Source organism: Chiloscyllium punctatum, chromosome 18, assembly GCF_047496795.1.
Source record: "Chiloscyllium punctatum isolate Juve2018m chromosome 18, sChiPun1.3, whole genome shotgun sequence".
Classification (NCBI taxonomy): domain Eukaryota; kingdom Metazoa; phylum Chordata; class Chondrichthyes; order Orectolobiformes; family Hemiscylliidae; genus Chiloscyllium; species Chiloscyllium punctatum.
The window spans coordinates 93,363,914-93,377,314 of record NC_092756.1 but is presented as its reverse complement, the minus strand read 5'-3'; the positions used below and the strand labels follow the sequence as shown (position 1 = coordinate 93,377,314).

The following is a 13,401-nucleotide window of genomic DNA, read 5'->3' as shown; positions in this document are numbered from 1 at the left end:
AACACAATTGCTGTCTCCATACTTCATTGGGAATCTGAATTTACAAATTCCTCTCGCTTTGACAGTATGATGACCAGTTTCACAAGGATGGATGGCTTTACAAGAGGATGTTCTCCACTGGATAGCATGCTTTGTCTTATTGAGGTCAGGGTGGTTAAGGCAAATGGTTGGAGCTTCTTCATGTTGTTTTGCTACACCTTCCCTCACCACTGTTGCATGCAGTTTGTGGCTCAAGATTTGAAAATCCTCATGGCAATGTGGCTTTAGTAGTAGAGAGCATACCAGGAAGTATCTCATTGTTGGCCTCTCCTCCACCACAGTTGATAGACTTTATCCAAACTTTTGCATCAGGGCTTTGTAGTGACTGACATCAGTCCTGAATTTGGTTGGTACTGCCTCTAATCTGTCAAGGAAATCTACAGTAAAACACTAAATTGAAAGTGTTTTCGCACCCCAGTTTTTGTTATCGCTCGCCTTGAGTATTCAACAGTGATAGCTAGAAGATAAATTGCTGTAGATCACTTCAGGATCTTGGTGTTTCTCTGTTGTAGGTTTGCAGTGCTGGTTCTAGACTGCTAATGCAGGAATCAATTGCTGACAAGCTAATTGACCAGCTAAAGCAGCGGATGCAACGCCTGCGTGTAGGGGACAGCCTGGACAAGGGCATTGACATGGGTGCATTGGTGGATGAATCACAGAAGAAGACGATTATGGAATATGTAGAGCAGGCGAGGAGTGAAGGAGCAGAGGTAAGAGATTAAAAATTATACATTATTTTAAAAAATTTGTTCCACGGTTGTGGATGTCACTGACTGGACTAGCATTTATAGCCCATCCTTAATTGTCAATGAACAGTTAAGAGTGAGCCATATTGCTGTGGGTCTGGAGTCATACGTGTGTCAGAAGAGGTGAGGGCAGCAATTTCCTTCCCTAAAGGGTTTTAGTGATCCAAATTGTCTGAAAAGCCTATCCGCAATGGTTTCATGGTCATCATTGGACACTTAAAACATAGAACGGTAAAGCACAGGAATGGCCCCAACCTGTGATGTTGTGCCGGACATGACTGTTCAGGTCCTGCCATTAACTGTATACTTTTCCTTAATGTTTCCCTCAACAATTGATTCCAGATTTTTATTAGATTCAGAGCATGTGGATTTATGAATTAATAGTCTCATGATAATGCCACCCAGCCATTGCCTCCCCGTTAAATTCAGTTCCATTTCCTAATAGTCCGCTCTTGCTCCTATTTCATATGATCAGCTCCTACGTACTAAGGTGGCACTAGTCTGTGAGCAATTCCTACATTTGCACTTAGGATTAGATTACACACAACGTGATGCTAGCTGGTACATTAAGCAGATCATCTATTCAACATCTGCACATGGGGAAATGTTCTAAATGAAGCACATGCATTGAGATTTAATCTATTGAGTGAAGATTTTCCATTGCAAGATATTATTCCATTTTGTTCCATTCTGAAAGGAAAGGATACATGGTTAGAGTAGTCTCGTTCATTCTACTGAGGGTTGACATTTTGAACTGGCCAATTCAAAACTGGATGGGCATCAATCCTATGTCCTTCCGTAAAAATTCCCTGCAGATAACCTCAAGAGATATGATAAATGAGTGGTAATCCCAGCACTACTTTCTGCCCGTGACTGGAGTGGAATTGAGGTGCTCTCGTTTTTTAAATTACTACTTTCGAGGAAGTTGGAACTTGCATACCTCCCTCAATTATTTCTTGCTCCTATAATCTTCAAATTCTTAAGACCCAAAAAGTCGCTATCATCAGATCTGTTTGATCCAGTCTGGTGATCTGTACTGTGAAAGCTAGCTCTGGAACCTAAAATTAATTCAATAATTGGATTGGCAAGTTGCCAGTTTGAACATCTTTTGTTTCAGTCCAGAATTATTGTATTGATTACTTCTCATTCCAGTATCTCCTGAATGCCTTGCCTGATAGTCCACTTGGTGTTGTCCAACGTCCAAGATCTCACTCAATTCTGAAGACGGTTCATTGGGTTTGAAGCATTCATTCTGATTCTCTCTCCACAGCTACTGCTGAGTTTCTCCGGTACTTTTATTTTTCATCTTGTTGCCTGCCATGCATATGCAGACTTTTGACAGTGAATATTAGGAGACAGTTTTACTTGTGGGGAAGTTGCAACCAAGCCTGGTTGCGTCATCAATCACGTGGAAACATGTGGTTTCAGTTGTGGTCTGCATTATCATATCTAGATGTGTTCTGTTTCTCACCCTACATTTCCTGCCTGGGCTGTTGAGTCTAAATGTGACTCTACCACTTGAGGTGGATAAGATAACACAACTCAACAAAAAGCAGGGATTGCAACAGATCTACTAAGTTCATTTCATATTGTGAAGATTGCAGAATCTTAAGGAAAAGCTTTTAGTGTCAAATGGAAACTTGAGATTGGGAAGCACTTTCTGAACAGACTCCAGTGCACAAATAGCTACACTAACAACAACTTAATATAAGTAATCGAACTATAAGCGTCATGCATTCAAGGGGGCAGCTCAGTGGTTAGCACTGTTGCCTCACAGTGCCAGGGACCCGGGTTCAATTCCCACCTTGGGTGACTGTCTGTCAGTGTGGTGTTTGCACATTCTCCCTGTGTCTTTGTGGGTTTCCTCTGGTGCTCTGGTTTCCTCCCACAGTCCAAAGACATGTAGGTCAGGTGAATTGGCCATGCTAAATTGTCCATGGTGTTAGGTGACTTTAGTCAGGGGTAAATATAGGGTAGGGGAATGGGTCTGGGTGGGTTACTGTTCGGAGGATCGGTATGGACTTGTTGGGCCGAAGGGCTGTTTCCATACTGAAGGAAATCTAATCTAAAATTGCAGGGACCCATTTTGTCCTAACAAAAGGATCATGTTCAAGCTTTTTGGCATTTTTATATTACTTGGAAGCTTGAGGATCTTAATTCCCCATTTATCTCTTAATAGCAGTACCTAGATGAATAAGAGCTGACTTGCCAAGCATTTGGCACCCTTTTCATCTCGAGTATAAATTGTTGTGATCATTTTTAATTGAGCATTCTTGCATTTTGTCTTGAGTGAAAGACAAAAATGCTTTGATAACTGGTGTCTCAACAATATACAAGCTTATATTTATGTAATTTTTGTTTATTTGTAACAGTGGAGAAATTTGGCTGAATACAACTGAGGGGAAAGATTGGATGGACTGTGATTCTTTTCCTTGGAAGTAGAGGCAGAGGAGATATTTTGTTGAAGTGTATAATATTGTCGGGATCCTAGAGAGAGTGAATAGGAAGGACCTATTTCCCTCAGTCAGGGAGCCTAGCATGGAGTTAATTTGAGGTAAAATGTAGAAGGATTAGAAGAAAGTTGAAACTAATTGTTTTCATCACTGGGGTAGCAGGAGTCTGGAATGGGTGACTGAATGGGTGGCAGAGACAGGAACGCTTGTCATACTTACAAAACAAAAGTTGACACTGCATCTGCGGTAATCTATAGGACTACAGGTCATGAGCTGAAAAGTGGCAGGGTGGCTCTCCTTTTAGGATGGCACAGGTATGATGGACTGAATGGCCTCTTTGTGTGCTGTACTTTATTTTTCTGATTTAATGACTGACGAAAGGTTGGCAGTCTTCATTTTCCACTGCCCCCATCTTTGACACAGAAGCTGAATTATGGTTTTCTCTTTGCTGGACTTTTAGCAAACTTTGAGAATTTCACCTCTCTCTCTCTCTCTCTCTCTCTCTCTCTCTCTCTCTCTCTCTCTCTCTCTCTCTCTCTCTCACATGCAGGTGTACCAGATGTGTGAAGGAATGCCTCAGAAAGGTATCTTCTACCCACCCACACTCATCACCCACGTGAACACAGTCTCCCGTGTTGTCCGTGAAGAGGTAACTGAAATCCTTTGAAAGCTCACTTTTTATTTACTCATGGAGCAACTCGTTTAATGGGTGTGACCTTTTCCTTTCATACCTTTTATTTGCAAGATTGTAGAGTGTTAAGAAGAAACATTTGTACTTTACAAATGAGGACTTTTGAAATGTAGTCACTGTTGTGATGTAGTAGCTGTATTGCACTTGGCAAGCTTCAACAAGCAATGTTGTGGTGAAGACTGAATAATTTGTTCTTTGTGGTGTTGATTAGTAATATTAGCCAACGCAGGCCAACTTCTAGGAACAAATTACTAATGATGCTGGAATCTGTACTGCAAACAAGAAATGCTGGAGATCACAGTGGGTCAGGCAGCATCCATGGAGAGACGGCAAGCTAACATTTCGAGTTTGGGTGACTTTTCATCAGAGCTGAAGTAAACTGTGGAAGGGACAGCATTTATGCTGTAGTTTATTTTGTGGGGGGGGGAGGTGTAGGTGGTTGAGGGTGATGCTGAGTGTTTGGGGAGGGTGGAGAAAAGTTGCTGATCATTCAGATTGATTGGCTGAAATGTGAGAATGGTAGAACAATGGGGCGTCTCCTGCCAGGCTTGAATGGACAGTTGAGTGTGTTGCTGGAAAAGCACAGCAGGTCAGGCAGCATTCGAAGAGCAGGAAAATCAATGTTTCAGGCATAAGCCCTTCATCAGGAAACTGGCATGGTGAGGAGGGAAGGACGTGATAACAAATGAAATGAAAAGAAAAGGAAGAAATGTTCACAATTTGAAGGTATTGAACTCTAATATCAAGTCCAGTTTGCGCTGGGATTCACTGGAACACTGCAGCATGCTGTGGATAGATGCATGGGAACGTGAGCAGGACACTGTTAAAGTGACCGGCTGCAGGAAGGTCAGAGTCCTGCTTGTGCATAGACTGGAGGTGATGTGACCATGTAAACACAGAATAGTACAATACAGAGACAAGCCCTTTGGCCCACCATGCCTGCGCTGACCATGATGCCATTCTAAACTAAACCTGTTTACTTGCACATGGTCCCTGTCCCTGTCTTCCCTGCATCTAAATGTCTCTCAAACATTGCTATTGTACCTGCTTTTACCATCTCCCCATGCAGTGTGCCCCAGGCACTGACCACCCTCTGTTTTTAAAAAAAAAGTTCCTATCTTCAAATTTTCCTCCTCTCACTTTAAACCTATGCTGTCTAATATTTGACATTTCCACCCTGGGTCAAATACTTCAACTACCCACCCTGTCCGTGCTGCTTGTCATTTTGACATTTCCACCCTGGGTCAAATACTTCAACTACCCACCCTGTCCGTGCTGCTTGTCATTTTATGTATTTCTATCAGGTCGGCCCTCAGCCTTTGATGCTTTAGCAAAAACAATCTGAGTTTGTCCAACCTCTCCAATCCAGGCAACATCCTGGTAAACCTTTTTTGTGTCCTCTTCAACGCATCTAAATCCTTTCTGTAGTGTGGCAACCAGAATTGCGTGCACAGCTCCAAATGTGGCCTAGCTAAAGTTTTATATGGCTGTAACATGACCTGCCGACTTTTATATTCAGTGCCCTAAGCATTGAAGGCAAACATGCTTTTTTACCATCTTTACCAGGAAGCTATCGACCTGTAGCACAGACCCATGTGTTTGTGAGTGCTTCTCAGGATCCTGCCATTTACTGGATACTTTCCTGTTTCATTTGACCTCCCAAAATGCATCACCTCCCACTTAGCCAGATTAAATGTGATATGCCAATCTCTGCCCAACTTTCCAATTGATCTATCTCCTGCTGTATCCTTTGACAACATCCCTCACTACCACAAACCTACCAAATTTCATGATGTCTGCAAACTTACCAATTAGTCCATCTACATTTTTATCCAAATCACTTCCTCCATTCAGAAAAACACCCCTCCACAACCACCCTTTTTTATGACTAAGTTGATTTTGTATCCAACTTACCAACTCACTTTGGATCCTATGTGACTTAATGTTCTGGACTAGCCTGATGGGACCTTGTCAAATGCTTTCGTAAAGTTCATGCAGACAACATCCACTGCCCCACCCTCATCAATCATTGAATTTCTTTGAGAATGTGACAAATTTGTGAGACCAGACGTTCCCTTCACAAATCCATGCTGACTATCCCTAATAAGTCTGAATGTGAGTAAATGCTGTCTCTAAGAATCATCTTCAATAATTTCCCTATCACTGAAGTAAGGCTCATCTACCTGTAATTTTTGGGCCTTTCTTAAACAATTGAGACAACATTGGCTATTTTCCAGTCTTCTGGGACTTCACCTCTGGCTAAAGAGGATACAAAGATCTCTGTCAAGGCCCCAAAGGACTGTAGATGCTGGAAACCAGAGTCTAGATTAGAGCTCCATTCCTGATGAAGGGCATTTGCCTGAAACATCGATTTTCCTGCTCCTCAGATGCTGCCTGATCTGTGCTTTTCCAGCACCACTCTAATCTAGACCCCAGCAATTTCCTCCCTCAGTATCCTAGGATAGATCCCATTAGGTCCTGGGGACTTATCCACTTCAATATTTTTCAAGGTACCCAACGCCACCTTCATCTTAATTTTGACGTGCCCTAGAATATCAGCACCCCTCCATAATCTTGCCATTGTCCATGTCCTTCACCTTGGTGCATACCAAGGTAAAGTACTCATTAAGAACCTCACCCACTTTCTGTGGCTCCACAGAAAAATTCCCTCCATTGCTCTTGAGAGTCACTGTGTCAATAATGTCCTGGGGAGTTACCAAGACTCCTTTGTATCTGTCTCGAAAGCATTTACTTCTTGATTTGTGCTCTGGGAAGTTTGATTGAAGTATATTGCCCATGTTTACCACATACTTATTCTAGGTGTGCATATATTGCAGATTGTATAACTGTTCTAAGTTGTAGAGAAGTGTATGGTAAAACCGTGCAATCTTGTGACTTTGTTTTCTTAATCTCATGGATCTCACTTGTCTGTTTTAAGAATAAACATTACTCGTCCCTAATCAGATTTGGCTAGTCTTGTCTGGGTTCATAATAAAGTTGGTGGTCTGGCCTGGGATCAAACCACAGGGACTAACTGCTTCTGGGCAGCAGGGAGAAAGTGTTACAGATCTTTGGTGCTGTAACATTTAATAAGTAATCACCTCTTAACTCTTTAGATTTTTGGACCAGTTTTGGTAGCTCTGACGTTCCGAACGGCAAAGGAGGCTATTGCTTTGGCAAACAACTCACCGTATGGACTTGCTGGCAGTGTCTGGACTGAAAACCTGCCATTGGCACTTGAGGTGGCAATGAGGTAGTATTATCCATGTTCATTGACTGGAATGGCATGTGGCATCTTGCCTGATTGTTCTCCCATCCTTTCTTGCATACTACCTCCACATCTCTGCATTCTTCCTTTCTTTCCAACTTGGGTCTTTTTTGCCCCTCCTCCATAATTTTGTTTTCTCTCTTCTACCCATCCTCTCCCCTGTCTTTCTCTCTCTCTCTCTCTCTCTCTCTCTCTGCTCTGCTCTCCTTTTTCTGTGTCCTTTGCCTCTTCTACTTGCCCGCTCATCTCCTTAGACTTCCTTTATTTTTCTCACCCCTTCCCTCCCCTTCATGGTCCCTCATGATTCACAGTCTTCCTTCTGCAGTTACTCTTACAGATTTACTGACGGACATTCTTTCCTTAGTTTGAAGGCAGGAGCAGTCTGGGTGAACGGGCACAACATGTTTGATGCCGCAGCTGGTTTTGGTGGGTACAAAGAAAGTGGATTTGGACGGGATGGTGGAAAAGAGGTCAGTGTTGGAGGATAGATTGAGTCAAATTGCATGACCAGTGTATTGTTCTAAAGATTAAATTGCATTCCCAATAACTAATAAAACAAAATTTTGGCGAATATTGTTTGTTGGGTGCAGTAAAAATATCAATATTCCACAACAGAAGTTGAGGATTTGCCTCCAACATGGAGGTGGAGTGGGGAGAAGTGTATCAAGGAAAACTGTAACTAATCAAAAGACCACAAGGAGGAAATCTGGAAAGAAAATTACTGTACTGCCTTTCTGCATGACGAATGCTATCCATTCTCTGTGTACTTGAATATGCAGCTTGTATAATGTTTTACTGGAATGGTTTAGTTCCATATTGCAATGATACAGTCTTTAACGTACAGAGGGTGTTCACTATGTGCCAATGGGGGGCCTATACAGTTTGCAAAACAAGGCTTGTCTTCTAGGATCAATTTTCCAGTTGGTTGTGGCATGCTGCATTCCCATAACCTTGGGTGGGAGCAGAAAAATAATTTTGTTATTGATTATTGCTGACCTTTCACCCTGTAACCCACTGTCCTGTTTAGGGCTTGTATGAGTATGTGAGGCCCACCTGGGAGGAACGACCCCACCCAAATCCAGGAGAACTCCAGTATAATACATACGCGGCCGCACATGGAGCAGATCTTTCACCAATACCAGGCCAAATGACAAAACCCAAACTAGTCCGGGCTGATGTGGTTCCGAGGTGAGAAGATGGGAATTTTGCCATGAAACCCTGTATAAATGGGGCTGTCTTCATTTAGGCAGTTGACTTGCTGGTGTTTTATTTACCTGCAGCATTGACCGTACATACAAACTGTACTATGGAGGCGCTCAGAAGAGGCCTTACAGCATGTACTCACGGCCCATATTCGACCACTGTGGCAAGGCTCTTGCCTACGTCAGTGATTGTAACCGGAAAGATGTCCGAAATGCAGTTGAGGCTGCTCACGCTGGAGCACCAGGGTAAGTACTTGTAAAGGTTCTGCTCTATGATGAATCCATGTGTCGGAGGGTGTGATTCTCCATTACTCGGTTTCAAGCCAGTCTCAGTTAGTGTCCTATGTGGCTGAGAGTCAGGAGCTTTGTTGTGAAATTGTTGCAGACTGAGTGTAGCAGGGGCTGGGAGAAAGATTTGAGTTTTACCTTACAACTGTACGAGAAGTCATTACAAGATTACACAACGTCCAGAATAAGGTCCCCTGGAGAAACCTGAGACCTGATTAATTTGGCCTACGCTATTGCTCCTGACTCTAGGAAATTGTAGACTGACAAAGCAAAACAGTGTGGTTTTGGGATGAAGGATCTAAGACAGGGGAATGAAAGTGTTGTCATTTGTTCCCTGCAGCTGGGGGAAGCGAGCTGCCCATAACAGGGCTCAGATTGTTTACTACATGGCAGAGAACCTAGAGCAGCGACGGGAAGAGATGGCACAAAACCTTAGCACACTGACTGGTGTCAATATGGAGGAAGCTCTATGTGAAGTGGATGCCTGCATTGAGAGACTTTTTTACTGGGGTGCTTATTGTGACAAATTTGGAGGCACTGTCCAGGTGGGTAAATTGATTTGAAGGTTTTTGTTCCCTCCCTGCCCCTGACGGCCTACTGGATAAATACTCAAGCTGGTATAAGGAAATCAGTTCTGTCTCCTTCTCCCTAGCTCACTGTGGATCCCCTTGTGATTTCACCTTTTGTGTCAGCCTGCCATGATGAACCTTGTCAACAGTCTTGCTAAAGTCCATGTACACAATATCCCCCACCCTGTCCTCAAATCATTTTTGTCACTTCCTCAAAAAAAGCTCAATCAAGTTTGAGACACAACCTCCCCTGCACAAAGTCACGTTGTATATCGTTAATGGTCATTTTTTTCCAAATGTTAGTAAATCCTATCGCTAAGAATCCTCTCCAATAATTTCTCTACTACTGATGTAAGGTTGACTTGACTATAATTTCCCGAAATTATCCCTGGTGCCCATCTGAAGCACAGGAAAGACATTGGCTTTTCTCCAGTGCTCTTGGAGCTCTCCTGTGATTAAAGAGGATACAAAGATTTGTCCAAGGTACCAGAGTCCCTTGTGTCCTTCAGGATCTATTCCAGAATACTATCAGGTCCTGACTTGTCCACCTTAATGCTTTTCAAACATCCGAAACCACCTCACATAATTGTTCTATCCTGCGTGGTCACATAAACCAATCTAACACCTACTTTAAACCCTTCCATAGAAAACAATAACAGGGCAGTCACAGGAATTCTGATGCCAGCGGAGGTTAACATGAAGGACTCTCCTTGTTAGCCCTCCCCTCATCTGAGCATGGTGACTCTAAGGTTAAACTGTCACCAGTTTTCTCTGTCTAATGGGAGAGCAGCCAAGCAGGATTATGTCCACTGTACGTTTTACTATTTGTGTGGACCTTAAAGTGTTATTTGTTAAATTTATGTTGATGGCATTAATGGGGCAGAGGCAGTCTGCATACAAAAGCCATCTGAGGGACTGAAAGCAGAGACTTGTGGTGAAAAATTCATTATTGGTCTTGAGTGAAGTAAAGTGTATTGGTGACCTGTATCACGACCTCTACTTTTTCCAATAACAGTTAATGATCTGGACTTGAATATAAAAGGATAAAATTTCAAAGCTTGCAGATGACAAAATATGGTAATGTTGTGATCTTTGAGGAAAATGGTAACAGACAGAGGAGACAGGAAGGTAGAGACAAATCAGGGAAATGTGCAGACATGTGCCAGATGAAATGTTAATGCAGAGATATGAAGTGACATTTTGGTAGCAAGAAAGTGGTGAAATGCCACATGATATAGTTTTACTTGATAGTGCAAGAACAAAGATAGATCTGAGGGCATACACACTATAACCTTCAAAAGTCGCAGAATAACTTGAGGCAGATGAAGTACTTGGGACTTTGGCTGAATAAGCAGAGGATACACAAAAGTGAAGCTGGTATGTTGAGCTGAATTCCTGCTTAGACCCCATTGGAAAATTGTTTCTAATTCAGCGCTCCATGTTTTTGGACACTTGCAAGTATGGATGAGGGATTATAATTGCACGGAGAAATGAGAGAAACCTAGGACAGCTTTCGAGCAGAATGGGAGAGTTAATAGCAATATTCATATTTATGAAGCGTTTTGCTAACTAAGTAAGTTGCCTGTGTAGCCGAATGCAAATTTAAGATAATTTGCTCAAGCATTAGAGACACGCTGTGGAGATTCATTTGTTTTATGGAGTGCAATATTATGGTCTGGATTGCGGCGTCTGAAAGAATGGTGGAAGCAAAATAAGTAAAAACTTTGTAAAGGCAATTACTAAATACTTGAAGGAGCAAAACTCAAGGATATGGGGAGAGAGCTGGTGCTTGAGACTGATGGGTAGCTCCTAAGTAGGATTGATGTGATGAATGACCTCTCTGCATTGCATCATTTTATGGTGAAATGTGACTTTGCTGTATAATTGCTGCTCCTCAGATCATTATTGAGTTATTCTGCATTCGTAGATTAAAAGTTTCTTCATGTAAGCCTGTGAGTTTTATGCTATTTTGCTTTGGATGAAGTTGAACTCAGAATTCCTCTATTTGCTAGAATTGGTGCTAGTATCTGTGTGCTATCCATTCAGTGGTGTGGGGGCTTCTTGTAGTGTAATTTTCAAACTGTTGTGGTGTATTGACAGTAAAAGCACTAACTCTGTCTGTGTCCCTTGAAGGAAACCCAGCTTTATGGTGCCACAGTCATGGTTCGGGAGCCGATTGGGGTGATTGCCGTTGCGTGCCCAGATGAGAACCCCCTGCTCAGTTTTGTGAGTCTCTTTGCTCCAGCCATTGTTCGAGGAAATGCTGTCATCATTGTCCCCAGTGAGAGGTATCCACTGCCAGCCTTGGAACTTTATCAGGTACAGGCGAGATTTTGAAGACATCCATGCAGGAATGAGAGAGAATGTTTTCAATTACCCTTATGTAAAACTTCCAATCTCTTTCACATTGCAACAATGATATGCTCACTATGTGAGTTCCGACACATTTAAAATTTTTGGATATCTTGATCCTTCTAATCTAATTAACTTTACAGACCAGGAATGGGATGGGTTAAACTGCTTGTGTATGCTGAGCTAACTGATCTCTGAGTCATTGTTGGAAGAAGAGAGGGAGGCAGAAGACAGGAAACTACAGACCCATGAGTCTGATTCTGGTCATTGGTAAGCTACAGAGTCCATTATTAAATGTGAGATTGCAGAGTGCTTGGAAGTGCATGATCAACTTGGGCTGAGTCACCACAGCTTTGTCAAAGGGAGGTCATGCTTGACAAATCTGTTAAAATCCTTTGAATAAGGAATGAACAAGTTAGACAATAAAGAACCAGTGGACATGATATATTTGGATTTCCAGCAAGTCTTGGACAAGGGGCCACGCAGGAGGCTGTTAAATAATCTAAGAACCCACAGTGTCAGTGGCTAGATACTGGCATGGATAGAGGATTAGCTGATCAGAAGGCAGAGAGTTGGGATAAAGATGACCATTGGTGACTAGTGGGGTTCTGAAGGGGTCGGTGTTGGTACTTTTGCTATTCACGTTATGTATTAATGATCTGGACGAAGAAATTCAGAGCATTGTTGCTGGGTTTTTAGATGACACCAAGACAAGTGGAGGGTCAGGATGTTTTGAGGAAGTGGGGAAGCTACAGAAGCACTTGAATAGACTAGAAGAGTGGGCAAGGAAGTCGGACATAAAATACAATGTGTGCAAGTTTGAGGTTATTAACTTTGGTAGGAAGAATTGAGGCTCAGACTATTTTCAAAATGGGGCGAGGCTTTTGAAATCTGAATCACTAAAGGGCTAACGAGTCTTAGTTCAGGATTCTGTCAACGTTAACCAGTGGGTTCATTTGAAATATTGCAAACAGTTTTGGGCCCTGTATCTAAGAAAGGATGTGCTGGCATTTGAAGGGGTCCAGAGGAGGTTTACAAGAATGATTCTGGGGATGTAGGGCTTATCATATGAGAGGTTTAGAAGGATGAGTGAGGGGTGGGGGCGATCTCATTGAAACCTGCAGAATATTGAGCCACCTGAATAGAGTGAGCGTGGATAAGATGCTTTCACTTATAGGAGAGACTAGGACCCCGGAGCACAGCCTCAGAGCAAAGGGGCCACCCTTTAGAACCGAGATGAGAAGGATTTTCTTTCAGCCAGAGACTGGTAAGTCTGTGGAACTCAGTGCTGCAAATGGCTGTGATGGCGAGGTTATTGAGTGTATTTAAGGCAGAGATAGAAAGGCCCTTGATTAGTCAGAAAATGTAGTTGAGAAACATATCAGCCACGATAGAATGGTGGAACAGACTCAAGGGGCCGAATGGGTTAATTCTGTTGCTATATCTTATGGTCAAATAGCCTGGTGCCTGAGTTCACACAGGAAGACTGGGTACTTGGGTGGGTTATTAGCAGTCCCCCAGCACCATAGGAGTTGGTACCACAATCAACTGTGAACGGTGTGAGGAAAAATGATCAATTTCAATGGATAATGAAGTTTGGCGTTAGTTTTAAATATGTCATAGGAATGTTGCAGTGATAGGTTTTTGGCACTTCTTGCGCTATAGATCAGGCGCACCAATCTACAGCTGCCTGTTGATCATAGAGTTTTCTTTCTGTATAATTCTCTGAAATGGTGCGCAACTTTGAGTGGCAGAGCTGTTTGTCATGGCCATCAGCAGATTGTCTGCAGCAT

General features: G+C 42.6%; 1 protein-coding gene across 1 annotated transcript in view; it reads left to right on the top strand.

Annotated features, from left to right (window-relative positions):
- aldh16a1 (aldehyde dehydrogenase 16 family, member A1) overlaps window positions 1–13,401 on the top strand; it is a 65,413-nt gene that overhangs the window by 42,212 nt on the left and 9,800 nt on the right. Inside the window, exons 8-15 of the mRNA XM_072588792.1 lie at window positions 552–749; window positions 3,789–3,887; window positions 7,046–7,182; window positions 7,562–7,667; window positions 8,225–8,385; window positions 8,478–8,645; window positions 9,028–9,232; window positions 11,390–11,575. Coding sequence (XP_072444893.1) covers window positions 552–749; window positions 3,789–3,887; window positions 7,046–7,182; window positions 7,562–7,667; window positions 8,225–8,385; window positions 8,478–8,645; window positions 9,028–9,232; window positions 11,390–11,575 — 1,260 coding nt within the window. The remainder of the gene's footprint in view (window positions 1–551; window positions 750–3,788; window positions 3,888–7,045; window positions 7,183–7,561; window positions 7,668–8,224; window positions 8,386–8,477; window positions 8,646–9,027; window positions 9,233–11,389; window positions 11,576–13,401) is intronic.